Source organism: Tachysurus fulvidraco, chromosome 1 (assembly GCF_022655615.1).
Source record: "Tachysurus fulvidraco isolate hzauxx_2018 chromosome 1, HZAU_PFXX_2.0, whole genome shotgun sequence".
NCBI classification, from domain to species: Eukaryota; Metazoa; Chordata; class Actinopteri; order Siluriformes; family Bagridae; genus Tachysurus; species Tachysurus fulvidraco.
In genome coordinates this window covers 42739197-42754110 of record NC_062518.1, presented here as the reverse complement: position 1 = coordinate 42754110, position 14914 = coordinate 42739197, and the positions used below count along the sequence as shown (strand labels likewise).

The following is a 14914-nucleotide window of genomic DNA, read 5'->3' as shown; positions in this document are numbered from 1 at the left end:
TTGCTTCTCCGACATAATTTTAAGAGAAGGATGAGTTCCTTTATTATGAGTCAGACACAACTTTCTTGTAGGAGAAGAAGAAGAACAAGAAGAAGAAGAAGAAAAGAGGAAGACTAAGAAGAAGAAGAAGGAGTAGAAAAAGAAGAAGAAGAGAATTTTGTGATCTGAGTAGCTTTTCTGCTCAGCCGAAATGATGCAAACTGGTAGGTTTTTTTTTTTTGTGTGTGTATATTTGTTCCAGTATGAACTGAAATCCCAGTTTCTGAAATACAGACTATCAAGTTCATATCTGTAGTCAAAAGCAGTTACGTGACTTGTGTTCCCTTTCTAACGGTTTTATTAAACGAGCAAACTGTGACTGATTTATTTTATTATTTTTTTTTTTTTAGTTTTTTATATATATTTTTAGTAACTGGACCTTTAGTGACAATTTTTTTTAATGCTCTTGGCTTTATAGCATCCATGCATTCAATGTGTGGCTTCTAAAGACCTAAAGAAATAAAAGAATGTGGAATGAGAAAGGATTTACCCAAGAAGAAAGGAAGCAGGTTAAAATGATAGGATTTGAAAATGAGAAATGAGGAATGCGAAATGAGAAGAGATGAAAAAGACGAAGTGACTGAAGTGAGAAGAAAATGATGAGTTCCTTTAGTTACTCTGAAGATGAGTGAGAAGAAGAAGAAGAAGAAGAAGAAGATGATGATGATGATGAAGAAGAGTGAGAAAAAGAAGAAGAAGAAGAAGAAGAAGAAGAAGAAGAAGAAGAAGAAGATGATGATGATGATGATTATCAAGATTAAGAAGAGTGAGAAAAAGAAGAAAAAGAAGAAGATGAAGAGTGAGAAGAATATGAAAAAGAAAAAGATGAAGAAGAAGAAGACGACGACGAATAAAAATAATAATAATAATAATAATAAGAAGAAGAAGACGAATAATAATAATAAGAAGAGTGAGAAGGAAAAGAAGAAGAAGACGAATAATAATAATAATAATAATAATAATAATAATAATTAAAAAAAGAAGAAGAAGAAGAAGAAGAAGAAGAAGAAGAAGAAGAAGAAGAAGAAGAAGAAGAAGAGAGAAGTATTTAGAAGGAAAAAAGCTGAGCTGCCGGTAGGGGGCGTGTTTGAGAGATTATCCTGGATGGATGTGTGTGTGTGTGTGTGTGTGTGTGTGTGTGTGTGTGTGTGTGTGTGTGTGTGTGTGTGTGTGTGTGTGTGTGTGCTCTCACTCTCTCTCTCTCTCTCTCTCTCTCTCTCTCTCTCTCTCTCCGTAACGGAGTGAGTCGCAGCCTCAGTACCAGCGCGGCGCTCAGAGCGGATACACGGGCGGAACGAGAGCTTCACGCCGCTGCCGCTTGCGCATTAACCGGAACGTTTTTATTGCTCCTCTAAAACACGCCGAGCGGGATTTTAACCACGGGATCCAAGCGGACAGAGAAAGAAATAAAGCAGGAGAAAAAAAAGTGTCTCCATGGAGCTAAGCTTAGGCCGGGGCTCGTTTCTGCTCTTCCTCCTGACAGCCCTCCAGGTAACGTGAATGTAACCGCGCGTGTTAAACAACACGCACAAAACACGCAGACACAAAATAGTGCAGTTGTTGTTTTTTTTACCACCCGTTTTCGTGTGCGCAACTTTTATTTGTATTTTAGCGCGAGCGCATTGTTTTTCTTTTTTTTTGCGCACTTTTCTCTAACGCGTCATGTTACTTGTACTGTATATTACACACACACACACACACACACACACACACACACACACACACACACACACACACACACACATATATTCTGTGTATATATATGTGTGTGTTCTCAAGTCGATCAGAACAACACAATGAGCACTTATATGCATGCTAATGAAGTTATGGTTTGGTGCTGAGAAAGATCTTTAACTGAACTGGTATGGACTGTTGAATGTAATTGATGTGTAATAATAATAATAATAATAATAATAATAATAATAAGAAGAAGAAGAAGAAGAAGAAGAAGAAGAAGAGGACTAGATGCAATGGTAGCTATTTTTATTTTTTTTTCTGGTAGAATAATTGCATGGATTTTAAAGTAACATGAAAAACAAAACAACATCAATTTGTTGGAAGTTGGAAAAAAACCTACAAATGTAGGTAAAAGGGTTAAAACTTGTCATCAGTTTTGAGATCTTTCTTTTCCAAGAGCTGCTTTTTTTCTGGTAGAATAATTGCATGGATTTTAAAGTAACAGCAAAAACAAAACATCATGAAGTTTAAAAAAAACGGAAAAAAAAAAACTAAAATGGTTAAATCTTGCCATCGGTTTTGAGATCTTTCTTTTCCATGAGCTGCCCCCCCCCCCTACTTTCTCTCTGATTGCTAATAATGAAAGCACATCTTGAGTCAGTTTCTCAGTGTGTAGCTTGTCCTGGTAACTCAGTGATTACCAGCTATTGTTCTCGCTCGCCTTGTTTTCAGTGAAATTCCACGGATTGAAAGAGCGCAAGTGGATTGAATAGCCGTGATGCCGTCTTGCTCAGGAGCTCGCATTCTTTTAGGGCCCCTCACAACAGCAATTGTATTAAGACTATGGACTGGTGCTGGTTTTAAGGGATTGGGGTGGGTGGGTGGGTGTGGGGTGTTTTTTTTTTTTTTTTTTTTTTTTTTGGTACTGAAAAGTTTGCCAGGAGTTTGCATGCACAGATTCTTAAATCCTGTCGTTTTTTTTTTTGTTTTGTTTTTTGAAAGAAAACACTTCACTTCACAAATCCTGTATCTTTCTGAACTAAAGCCACAGTTGAGACTGGAGCCGTTCCATCTCGAACAGCCGTGGGCAGATCTAATGCTGCAGATCGATCGCTGGCCATCGCACAAGCTCTGGTTGAAAACAAAAAGGGCCGCTGTTCTCGTTTCCTGCCATGCTGCGCAGTAGAACACTTAACCTCGCCGGCCTCATTAGACTAATTGCATTCACTGTCCCGCTATAAAACAGGTGCTGCCTTTGTGTGTGTGTATGTGTGTGTGTGTGTGTGTATGCACGTGTCTGTTGAGAGGTTAAGGGCCATGGGTTAGGGAATGTTAATTGTGCACTGATGAGTCACTCTGTTATTTTTTGCAGACTGGCACGGAAGGCAGAAGCTCTGTACCATGCAGGCCTGGTTTTTCTGAAGATGTCTATGATGCACCAATGCCTGAAACCTTACAAGAGGAACAGCCGCTTCTTACCGGTAAAAGAAATCAAAAATAAATAAGAAAGCGCACAAAAACTTATTGTGGGCTCAAGGCCATGCTTGTGTGTGTGTGTGTGTGTGTGTGTGTGTGTGTGTGTGTGTGTGTGTATGTGAACATAACAGAGCAGAAAAAAAACCCACAGTATCAGATGTGCTTTCTCTGGTTTTTGAACATGTGTTGGTTGTTTTAAGGTGTTGTGCTGGTATGTGTGTGTGTCGACTTGTGTGTGTGATGCAGATGTCCCTACAAGGGTAGCTTTGTTTTTGTGCGGACATCTGGCTGGAACCAACAAGGACAATCTTTCTATATTTCAACCAAAACTGCAGCTTTTGTATAAAAGTCGGGAGGTTTTTACAATACAAGGTCCCAGCTGTGTGTGTGTATGTGTGTGTGTGTGTGTGTGTGTGTTTGCATACTACTCAAAAAGTTACCAAATGTCTTTTGTGTGGCTGTGAAAATGTGTCAGCAAATTTTGAAAGGTGTTCTGTGTGTGTGTGTGTGTGTGTGTGTGTGTGTGTGTGTGTGTGTGTGTGTGTGTGTGTGTGTGTGTGTATGTGTATCACATCAGCTCCACGTGTGGTTCTGATCTATGGTGGGTGAAAACAAGCTTCAGACATGTTTAACCAATTAGGCCCACTGTTATGTGGGCTTAAAAGCCATGTTGTTTGGTTTGTACCTCAATAAAAGTTCAAGTTCTGCTTCTAATCACCGACTTGCACACAAAAAAATCCAGTTTCTCTGAAGAACCTTCAGAGTTTCCACTTCGTGAAATTCTGTTTGCTTCTCTGCCAAGGAGAAAAACAATGGGAAAAAAAAAACACGGAGGAAAGCAGCTTAAACAAATTCGGGTTCGCTCAAATAGTAGAACTTTGTAATTGTCAGCAGCTAGAGGAAGAGTCACGCTTCTTACCTTTAGATGCACTGACTAAGGGTTTATCGAGTATTATTCCCTGGTTAAAAGTAGTGGCCATGAAGTTAGGATTTTAGCTAGCTAGTACATTAACTAGCTATTATATCAGCCAGTGCATGCTAATGAAGGAGTAATAAATAAGGTACATCACATCCAGATATTCTTTAGTTTATTAGATTAGATTAGATTAGATTCGACTTTATTGTCGTTGTGCAAGGTACATGTACAGAGCCAATGAAATAACCAGAAGTGCATAGACGGCTTATTTACAAGTGGCGGTGTAATAAATAAGGGTATGAGGTTATACAGAAGGTGTAGTAATATGTACATATAACTGAATAAGAGTAAATATAGTGTGGTTTTTATATAAGTATGATACAGTATGAAGTGGTATGACAGATATAGCTGTACAAAAGGAATGTCATTATGAATATATACATCGATATACACACACAGACTAGACAGAATAAATATGGATGGACACACAGAAGTGTAATGATAGTTTTTGGGTGGTGGAAGAATGCATGATTTTAAAGTGGTGCAAAATAGTGCAAAACACAGAAGAAAAGTGACAGTACAATGGTGATTGTTAACACCATATCGGCTGTTCAGTGCAGAAACAGCCACGTTTTACAGCCTAGTTTAAATAGTGCCCGTAAAGCTAACAGGTTAGCTAGTAGTTTTACTCAAAATGTTATCGAGTGCCGTTAGCTAGCAACACAGGGTTGTTTTGAAGAGCATGTTTTCATTCATTCTTATGTTTAATACAAGCAGAATCTCATGCAACTTAGCATTTATACAATTTTTCTTAATGGAAAACTAAACAAATCCAACCACATGTCTCAGTTATTCAAATTCTATCCGAAGAACAATCATAACAATCGTAACAGCTTTCGCTGAGGCACCTTTACATTTCCAGACATCAAAAGCGAAACAAGGACATGTTTCCAGCTCACAAGTACCTGTCAAAGCAGTCTGGGGGAGGAAAAAAAAAAAAAAAGCTTTCCTTTCTTTTATTCTCTCGAGAAGCATCCTCGAGTCGTTAAAAACCCCAAGCTCGCAAAACGTCTTCGAATGACTTCTGGAGCTTTTATGATCACCGAGCGTGTCCAATGCGTCTACTGTTAGAGAGCCATTCACTGGCCATTTGGGAAATGAAGTCAGTGTCCCATTCCCATTCCTATTCCTGGGTAACTGCAGCCGGGTTGTTCTTACAAGGCTCTGGAAGAAAAGAAATTCACGTTTAAATGACATCCTGTTTGGTCATGGAGGCAACCTAGGCTCATGAAGAAATCCAAAGAATCCGAATAAATTAAGAGCTTTCACACCCATCGGTGTAAGTGTGAGACCATGTTAAATGTTTTAGATCCTTAGTGTTGGTGTTTTTTTTTTTTGTTTTTTTTTTATGTGTGTGTATTGGTAGAGCGAAAGAGAATTAGATTTCATATGCTTACAACCAGTGGCTTTTTAATTAGAAACAAGAATTCTGCCCTCGAGGCGCAAATGCTTCTCATTTTCGAAGCTACACCATCTTGGAACAATGCTCTCCACAATGACTTCTTGACAGTTCTAAATGAACGTGTGAATGAAGCCCATATCCAGCTGCTCCTTAAATGGCTTGATGGTGTTTTGATGTGCTGCGACCAAATGAAGCAAAGCCAGTAATTATTGCCTCAGAGAACCCTCACCATGGTGTTAGCTCCTTCTGTGGGCCCGCATTCGATTAGCGATCCCGTCTGAGGGAACAGAGTGGGTCTGGGAGCTGCTGCTGGATTTCACACATTGGCTGCAGATATCACATGCTAACGGAGAGTGTGAGGTAGTCTCCGAGAGACGAAGAGATGCGACGGGAGAGGGGGAGGGGTGTTAGAACGAGCCATGGAAAATGAGAGAGTGAGGGGAATGATAATGTCATGGGTTAGAGGTCACCATTTGCTTTCTTTACCCTTTCAACCCACTGCACTCCCCACCATTGAGTCTGCTCCAATGGGGGCACTTTGCATTCTACAAGGTTTGGAAGATCAGCCAATGAGCAAGGCGCAAATCTACTAGTCTTCATTCCCGGGCAAGGCTCAGCATCCTCCCAGCCTATTATCCCCCTGAAATTCCCTTGATAATAAGCACCAGGCCTCCTCTGCCCCACCTTTTTGCATGTTGCACAGCCCAACGGGGAAGCTAATGGCCGGAGACCGTGCTAATGAAACACCGTCCGCTAATGGTGGCCCCCTGTAGGGCACCGATTTTCACCAGACACGACTCCCGACGAGAGACCTCTCACTCTAGTCTGCAATTTCCGCAAAAAAGGCATGGCATTTGATCAGAGTGGTCACATATTACTGTGAGGGTTTGTTCATAGACCTCAACTTGTTCAGATTTATTGTGAACGTATCACTCGCTTTATATGTGTTTTCGTACAATGTCTGCAATGTTTTTTACCCATTTACTCGCAAGGGGCTCACGGCTGGGTGAGGCAGGATTAATAGCATGCCAGGCTAGTGCGAGGAGGGTGGTAGTGGTGGTAATGGTGTGGTCAGGGGAAGGAGGGTATGTGGAGGGGGGCAGCCACATTCATTACTTTGCTTAATTGCAGCCTCGAGGCTGTAAATAATGATTGAAATAACTCTGGACTGACTCGTGCTGCAACCGCTTGTTGCTTTGTAACGTGGGCCTCGGCGCTCACGGCTAAGAAAGTCCAGAAATATGTAACACGTGTACGATGATGCATGTTGCTCATATGTCCCGACATCCTGGATTTTCGCATCAAGGTGCCGTTTCTGTTTGCAAAAGAAAATCCATGGCCTCATCGTGGCTAACGTAGGCCCTGAATAGTCTGACGTGAATAACATCACAGTGGCTACAAATTTTAGGAAACGGTGATATATCTTAGTAAAGAAGGAAGATCTTTCTGTATGAGACGAGATACATCTGTTCAGACAGATAACCACCATTACTAGAAGCTTTAAGGCACCATCAAAAGCTCCAGATAAGCTTATCTCATTCTTTATATAGTTGATAAGCCGAGAGAGCCATTACTTCTTTAAATGTACTCCATTTCAGCTCCACGCAGTAAGTTTCCTCACGGCTATTTTTAATAGATGCGGCGCTGATGCTTTGTAATGGCCTACCTTTTAAAGGCTTTTCTCATTTTTACCCGTGGCATCGTGATTCAGCCCGGCCATTACCACTATCCGTGCCTTAAAACTGGGTTAATGAATATTCCCCAAAGCCTAATTGAACGCCGTACACTTTCAAGGCGCCACCCAGCATCCTTCACCGCCTCCCCCACACCGTTCTTTTCAAAGCCCATCCATCCTGCTTTCATTTCTCCTCGTCCTCCACCGCTCTTCTCCACTGCTTTGCATTTTTATTGCTAATGAAGCGTTCTTTGGCATGACGAAAAGGGCAGAATGTGGACCTGCTCCCTGGATTCCCAGTGTTTTAAGATCAAGAGAGAGAGAAAGAGAGAGAGAGAGAGAGAGAGAGAAAAAGAGATGAAAAGAGAGCGAGAGTGAGAGAGAGAGAGAAAGGGGGAAGAATGCATGTCCATGGTGAGCATGAGACCTTCTCAACCAGGGTCAAATTTTGTAAGTGGGAAGCCACAGCTGACTGATTTCACAATCTTGTCAAAACAAGCAAGTAAACAGTATCTCATGCAAAAGGTGCTCACTCGTAGCTAGACACTTTCATTTCTTTTTCTATTAATTCAGCTCTGACTTTTGGCCCACGATAAGATCAGGCCATCCTTAAAAATATGCTTGTTTGCCGTAACCCGACCGACCATGTCAATTTAGGACTGACTCAAATTATTATATTTTTTTTTTGCTTTAAATCCGACCGACTTGCCAGTTGTAAATTTGCGTTAAGACCGACCATTTTATTTTTATTTTTTTTCACTCTTCAAACAACTAATACAAAAGCAATAAAATAATAATAATAATAATAATTATTATATTTTAGTAAGTATCGTAAATATATAAATCGCCTAGGCCTACATACAAACGAAGGCTACGTTCTTTCTTTTAAATAAAAACCAGTGACGTCATCTAGGTTTACAGTATTGGTTCCCAGATGTCACACTATAGCCTGTGCGTTCGCTTCGTCTCATACTATCGTTCACTGTCAGAGTCGACGGTTCGGTAAGGGTTGGTAATGATATCTGCGGTTGCAGTAAACAAAATGTTCGCGGTCATCGTTCAAAGTCATACGGGTTCGGGCAACATAATACATCTAAAATGTTAATTAAAACAGCTGGACACCGCTTTAACTTGGCACGAAGTCCTGGATAAACTGTGTCCAGCATCAAAATAAGGTTTGCGATGATGCGCCCGAAGGCACGGGTTGAAGACCCAGTCAGTGACGTCGCGATATGCTAATTTGTTTAAAGTCATACCTACGTAATCACCATCACCAAAATTGTACTTTTTTTACACTGAAACTTGAAAATATATAGACCTACCTACCATCCTTTTTTTTTTACTGTTACTGCAAACCAAAATATTTTTAAGGATGGCCTAATTGTTTTATATACCAGTATCTACATGCTACCAATATAGCTAACAGATAGCAAAACGTTTTGTTTTGCGTACATTTTATGTCAATCTTTGATATGTTGTAAAAAAAAAATTGCTTTTTTTCAAGACTCAGTGTTGGTCTATATATCATTTTGGTGGCTATAACACTAAGGGACAGATACAGAAAAGTTCAAAATGCAAATTTTTCAAGTCAGTGTGTTAAGTGTATTAAGATGCGCACAGGCCCAAATTTTTGAATAATTCCTAATTAACATGGTATTACGGACAGTGCCGTTCTGTTCCAAACCCAAAAGAGTCCTACTAATGCAAATGGCCAGAAACACAGATTGTTCCCTTAATCCCACCACATTAAATGTGAATGGATTAAACAGGGACTACGTTACCACACATATTCCAGATCAAGCCAGTCCGTGAACCCGATTTAGCAGAGCGTCCCGGTCTCAATGGCATCACCGTTCACTGAATATTTTCCATCTCTGGCTCAATGAAGTGTTGTTAAGGATCTCTGGGATGCCTGCACGCACCATTACAGCAGCTCCTGCTACACCTTGAACCACTTTAGACTATTTAGAGAATAGTGTTTAGCCAAGCCTGACCCTCCTGACCTAGTCCCTGTAAATCTGGCTCTGGGTTCATGCCCCCGAAGGCATGTTTGTCATCTCACAGGGCATGTGTTTGGTTTTACACACGAGCGAGCAACTTTAAATCACATAACGCAGAGACCTTGTCTAATGACATGACTATGGTTTGACTACAGAGGAAGAAATGGTAACTCGGGTGGGTCCTGATCAAATCAGGCCTGGGATCTGCGGTGTAGTGTTGTCAGGCTTTCGTTTGTCAGAAGACGGATGGTGCACATGTGGCCTCGCACATCCTGCCGCTTAAAAACAACTGCAGTGTCGGCGGGAGATGGATTCGATTTTGATTCCAAATGTGACACGCTGTAAGACATCAGGGAGAAACAAGATCCATGACTTCAGCTCACACGGCTCCCAATAAAGCCAGTAGCTGATCTCACTTACTTGCTCCTTCCTTCTTTTTGCCTTCACTCCACTTTTTGGTTAAATCTTCATTCTCTTTTGTCTGGACATGAAGAATGACCTGACTACAGAAATGTATCCCTTTTGATCCAGGCCACAATGTCTAGAGTATCTGGGCCAGAAATGCTAACTGCACTTGTTTTTTTTGTTTTTTTTTTTGCAAGGTGTGATTTTTACCTCTTGAGGGAAAAGAAAGGAACCAATTGATGAGTTCATGGTCTATGGGAGGATCAATAAATTGTAATGAAGGTCGCATGTCGGTAAAAGATCCCGCTGATGGATGCATGTAGAATCAGGGCACTGTGTCTTTATTGGAAAGTCTCATGGCGAATCCTCCTCACTAGAGATCTTCACGGGTCCACTTAGATCCGAAAACCCGAGGTCCGAACCGAGACCCGAGCGGGTTTCGGGCCTAAAAGTTTCACGTGTGCCTCGGACTCGGGTCGGGTATAATAATAGCGGCATCGGGTCTCGGGTAATTTAAAATGAATGTGTTTTTACCGAACGGACTCGAGAAGACCCGAACTACTGTATCTTGTGTGTGTGCATGGACTCGAGTCCTTTTCCGACCTCTCCTCTGTTTGCCAAGGCCGCTTGAGACGTGTGGCTGGCGGTAAGCTAATTTTCGTTGAAACAGACCTGTCAATCAATTTTGAATCCACGCTGTAGCGGTTACTTTAGTGTAGAGTTACGCAACATTCGGGTCCAGTCGGGTTAAAAAAAAATTGCCGTTGGGTCGGACTCGGGTCTAATTTTTTCGGGTTTGTCTCAGGTCGGGTCTTTCTTTTTTAATTTCTTAAAAAAAAAAAATATATATATATATATATATATATATATGTATATATACAGTACAGACCAAAAGTTTGGACACGCCTTCTCATTCAAAGAGTTTTCTTTATTTTCATGACTCTGAAAATTGTAGATTCACATTGAAGGCATCAAAACTATGTATTAACACGTGTGGAATTATATACGTACATAACAAAAAAGTGTGAAACAACTGAAAATATGTCATATTCTAGGTTCTTCAAAGTTTGATTACTGCTTTGCACACTCTTGGCATTCTCTTGATGAGCTTCAAGAGGTCGTCACCTGAAATGGTCTTCCAACAGTCTTGAAGGAGTTCCCAGAGATGCTTAGCACTTGTTGGCCCTTTTGCCTTCACTCTGAGGTCCAGCTCACCCCAAACCATCTCGATCGGGTTCAGGTCCGGTGACTGTGGAGGCCAGGCCATCTGGTGCAGCACCCCATCACTCTCCTTCATGGTCAAATAGCCCTTACACAGCCTGGAGGTGTGTTTGGGGTCATTGTCCTGTTGAAAAGGTGGTGTGTCCAAACTTTTGGAAGATGTGTCCAAACTTTTGGTCTGTACTGTATATGGACGTCGGGTTCGGGTAAAAAGTGATTCGGGTCCCTTCAGGTCGGGTACATTTCTTTCGACCCAAGAAGACCTCTATTCCTCACATCCCTGTGGCTACGTTTATGACGCTTTGTCGCTTTTACCATCCTGTATGTTTTGACTTCCATTATGTAGTTGTTATGTAGTTATGTAGCATGTCTCCTGCAGAAATGTGCCAAAACTTTGTCAGGTTCATTCTGAAAAAAAAAAAAAAAAAGACTAATGATTTTAACCATTTGTCTTTCTTAGCGGAGCATAATCGTGCCTGTTATAAATGCGTCACCGCTTTGTCTCTCACTTCGCTAACATGTCTGCTTGGCACGACGATCCTCGTACCGCATTGCATTATTCATGTATTGTGCATTTCGTCTGAAACCCGCGAACTAGCATGAATATTCAGACAATATTTTTTTCATCTGTTTGTAGTCTATCGCTGCTCTCGTTTTTATAGAAAGACTGACGGGGAGAGATCATGACACTGATTCCTCGAGTCTAAATCTTTACTGTATTTTTATTTTTTTTTCCCAAAGAGAAAGAACAGAACATTTGGAACACGTTACGGCGATAGACCGTACGGCTTTATGCACTCGTCTTCTATTTCGTCCTCCTTAAAAAGACAGATGTTGGGTTTCGACGGCATTAAAGTACGGCCGCTGATTTACGGTGGATCTTGAAACGTCTTTTGAAACGAGTTATGTCTCACATAATTATATTACCCCAGCTATTTTTGTAAAGACGGTACGGAAACGCCGGCACTTTGAGACCTGCTTTTTTTTATAGCCTGCGGTTTATTGAGTGTGTTGAACTCATGGTCATCGGACATGTATCAAGTCACTCCGGCCTGCGACGACAGCCGTATAATTTTATGTCGGAGCATCTATTAAACCGAAGATGAGCTTATTGTGAGGATGTTTATTGTATATAATAAATATATTATATTAGCCTTAAGCTTAAATATGTCCAGGGTTTCCGTTTTCTCTGGGTTTCCTTCCCCAATTCAAATAGACGCTTTCTTGGGTGATTGGCACCTCTAAATTGTCTGCAGTGTGTGTGATTTTGTCTGGCCAAGGGTTGGTACACTGCCCAGTGTGTCCCCTACCATGTGCCTAGAGTCCCCAGGGACAGACTCCATGACCCTGTGGCCTAGGGGATTGCTCTATACCTCCATGGTTAGGGATTCCTCTGGGTTCTCCGGTTTCCTCTCCGAGTTGTAGGGATATCAGCATTTCAGTAAATTGTCTGAAGCATGCGATTATGCTCGCGATTCTGACTTTGCGACGGTTGTCTACGGTGTCCCCTGCTTCGTGAGTCCCCAGGGGTAGACTTCAGCTTCCCTTTGACCCTGTATGGAATACAGCAATGCATAACTGGATGAAAAGAAATCCACAAATTCACATAATGTGGGTCACTTTGCCTGTGTTTACCTTTAATTTGCATAAGTGCACTAGGAGAGGGAAAGAAAAGGCCCCACGGTTGTTCTCTCAGCTAGTTATTTCCGTACACGTTTAACAGTTAGAGTTGAGTATATCAGCTTTTGGCAGCTCGGGTGCCCCTTGTGTTTCAGTGCCAGGTATTCATGACACGGCCAGACCTCGATGCTACGAGAGCGGCACAGCCAGCGTAGCTAATTGGTGAGCTCCTTTTAAGGTCGGCGACCTTTACGGAGCCGTGAGAGCTATTATTTTATTCATGTTTGACCACCTTGGCTTTTGCATTCTTATCGCAGCAGGCAGTCTGGACAGCATCTTGCCTGGGTTGAGGCAGCACAGGACGTTTGGAATGTCCCGCTACTGATAAAGCTGTTAGCATGAATGTAAGCCTGCCTCTCTCTCTCTCTCTCTCTGTCTCTCTCCGTTTCTCTCTCTCTCTCTATCTATCTATCTCTTTCTGTCCCGGCTCTCAGCTCGTTATCAGAAGCAGAGAATGTGAGTGACACTGACATTAGGCAGTTCTAGCGTTCCGTTATTTTTTTACAATTTTTTTATATCTACTTCACCTTCTTTTTTTTTTGTTGTCTGGTGCGAGCCTGTTTGCCCTTGGCATATAATTAGCCCGCCTCAGCTCTCTCGGCCCACGAGGCTGGCAGGTTTGTGTCCACTGAGAGTTCTATCAAGTGAACCCCCAACCCCTCTCTGCTCGCTCGTATCCTCTCCATTTGCCACTCGGTCAAATTTCACATGATCCATCACACTTTTTAGCCATCTCTGCATCAAAATGGAAAGAAAAAAGAAAAAAAAAAAAGAAAAAGAAAAGAAGCAACATCTGAACCCCACTCTATTGTACTTCCTCTCTCTCTCTCTCTCTCTCTCTCTCTCTCTCTCTCTCTCTCACACACACACACACACACACACACACACACTCAATCTCCGCTGCTCTCACCACAAGCCATAATTTTGCACACCAAGAGATGACAGTCATTTTCCAGCTGTAGTGTCTGCTCATGAAAATGAAGCCTCTTTGTCAGGTATATGATTGTGAAAGGCACCTGTGTCACCGCAGGAGGGGGCGGCATCATGGGACCAACATTTGATACGCCACATTTGTGCCTCGCTTGCTTTTTCTTGTACAGACGCGCCTCCTTGTCGCACAGAGACACACCGAGGGTCTTTGCTAACCTCGTCCACATTTTCTGCGGGCCGAATTTGATTTACCTCCTTCATGTCGCCGCGCAGAGAGAGCTGTACGACCTGCACGTCTAATGAGAGGGAGTAGAAATAGCAGTGCTGACCTGGCTTTCTGCTCCAGTCGACGTAGATGGGGGGAGGGAAGCGGCAGACAAAAGAAAGAGAGAGCAGCCTGGCACTTGGCAGACAACAGATCAACACTTGCAGAGAAATGTTTATTCTAGTCAAAAGCTTCCTTGTGTGTTTTCTCTCCTCCTCATTCTTTTTCTTGTGGTTTTTTTTCCCCCTTTTTTCTTTTTTTCCCCTCCTCATTCCTTTTTCTTCTCCTTCTTTTTTTTCTATCTTCTTTCTGTGAGGGGTGAAGGCTGTTTGGCTTGATCTTGTGTCTCCTCCTCTACAAAGAGGCCCAGTATGCACCGCTCTGCCGTTGTCGAGCTGCCAGTCCACCGAGCAACTCAATGTCCCTTTTATTTAGATCCCTCTAGCTCCTTCTTCTTCTTCTTCTGCTTCTCTTTCTCCCTCGCACGCTCTTTCATTCTCTGTCCTTTTTTTCGTCCGGTCCGTCCTCTCTGGTTACGCTTTATACTGCAAAATCTCTACCGTCCTTTCGGTATACTCGCACGGAGGACAATTGGGAAAGGAGAGCACTTCAGTAATAATGGGGAAGGTGGTGGAATTGAAGTGGAGGACACGGTGTCCAGGGATGTCCTTAATTAGCCGTGCAAGCAAAGTGCTGCGCAAGATGGCCTTAATGCTTACAAAAGTCGTAAGCATGTGTGTGTGTGTGTGACATATGGCTAAGTACGGTGACCCATACTCAGAATTTGACCCATCCAAAGTACACACACACACACACACACACACACACACACACACACACACACACACACGGCTCAGTGGGCAGCCATTTATGCTGCGGCGCCCGGGGAGCACTTGGGGTGTTCGGTGCCTTGCTCAAGGGCACCTCAGTCGTGGCCGGCCCGAGACTCGAACCCACAACCTTTGGGTTACGAATCAGACTCTCTAACCATTAGGCCATTAGGCCCCACTGTGTGTGTGTGGGTGTGTATGCACGTGTAAATGGATGTACAAATACTTATAAAAAACTACAAATTCTTCAAAGCCCTAAGTGTCTGTTCATATGAGCCATTAAACAGCACCCTGGAGTGCAGCATGACAAAGAAGTAAATGGCTGTTTACCTCATGCT

General features: G+C 42.3%; 1 protein-coding gene across 1 annotated transcript in view; it reads left to right on the top strand.

Moving 5' to 3' along the window:
* The first annotated feature begins 1269 nt into the window (after positions 1-1269).
* Positions 1270-14914, top strand: part of LOC113658423 (cadherin-2-like) — a 97558-nt gene continuing 83913 nt past the window's right edge. Inside the window, exons 1-2 of the mRNA XM_027170836.2 lie at positions 1270-1530; positions 3089-3197. Of these exons, the coding sequence (XP_027026637.1) occupies positions 1474-1530; positions 3089-3197 (166 nt within the window). The 5' untranslated portion in view covers positions 1270-1473. The remainder of the gene's footprint in view (positions 1531-3088; positions 3198-14914) is intronic.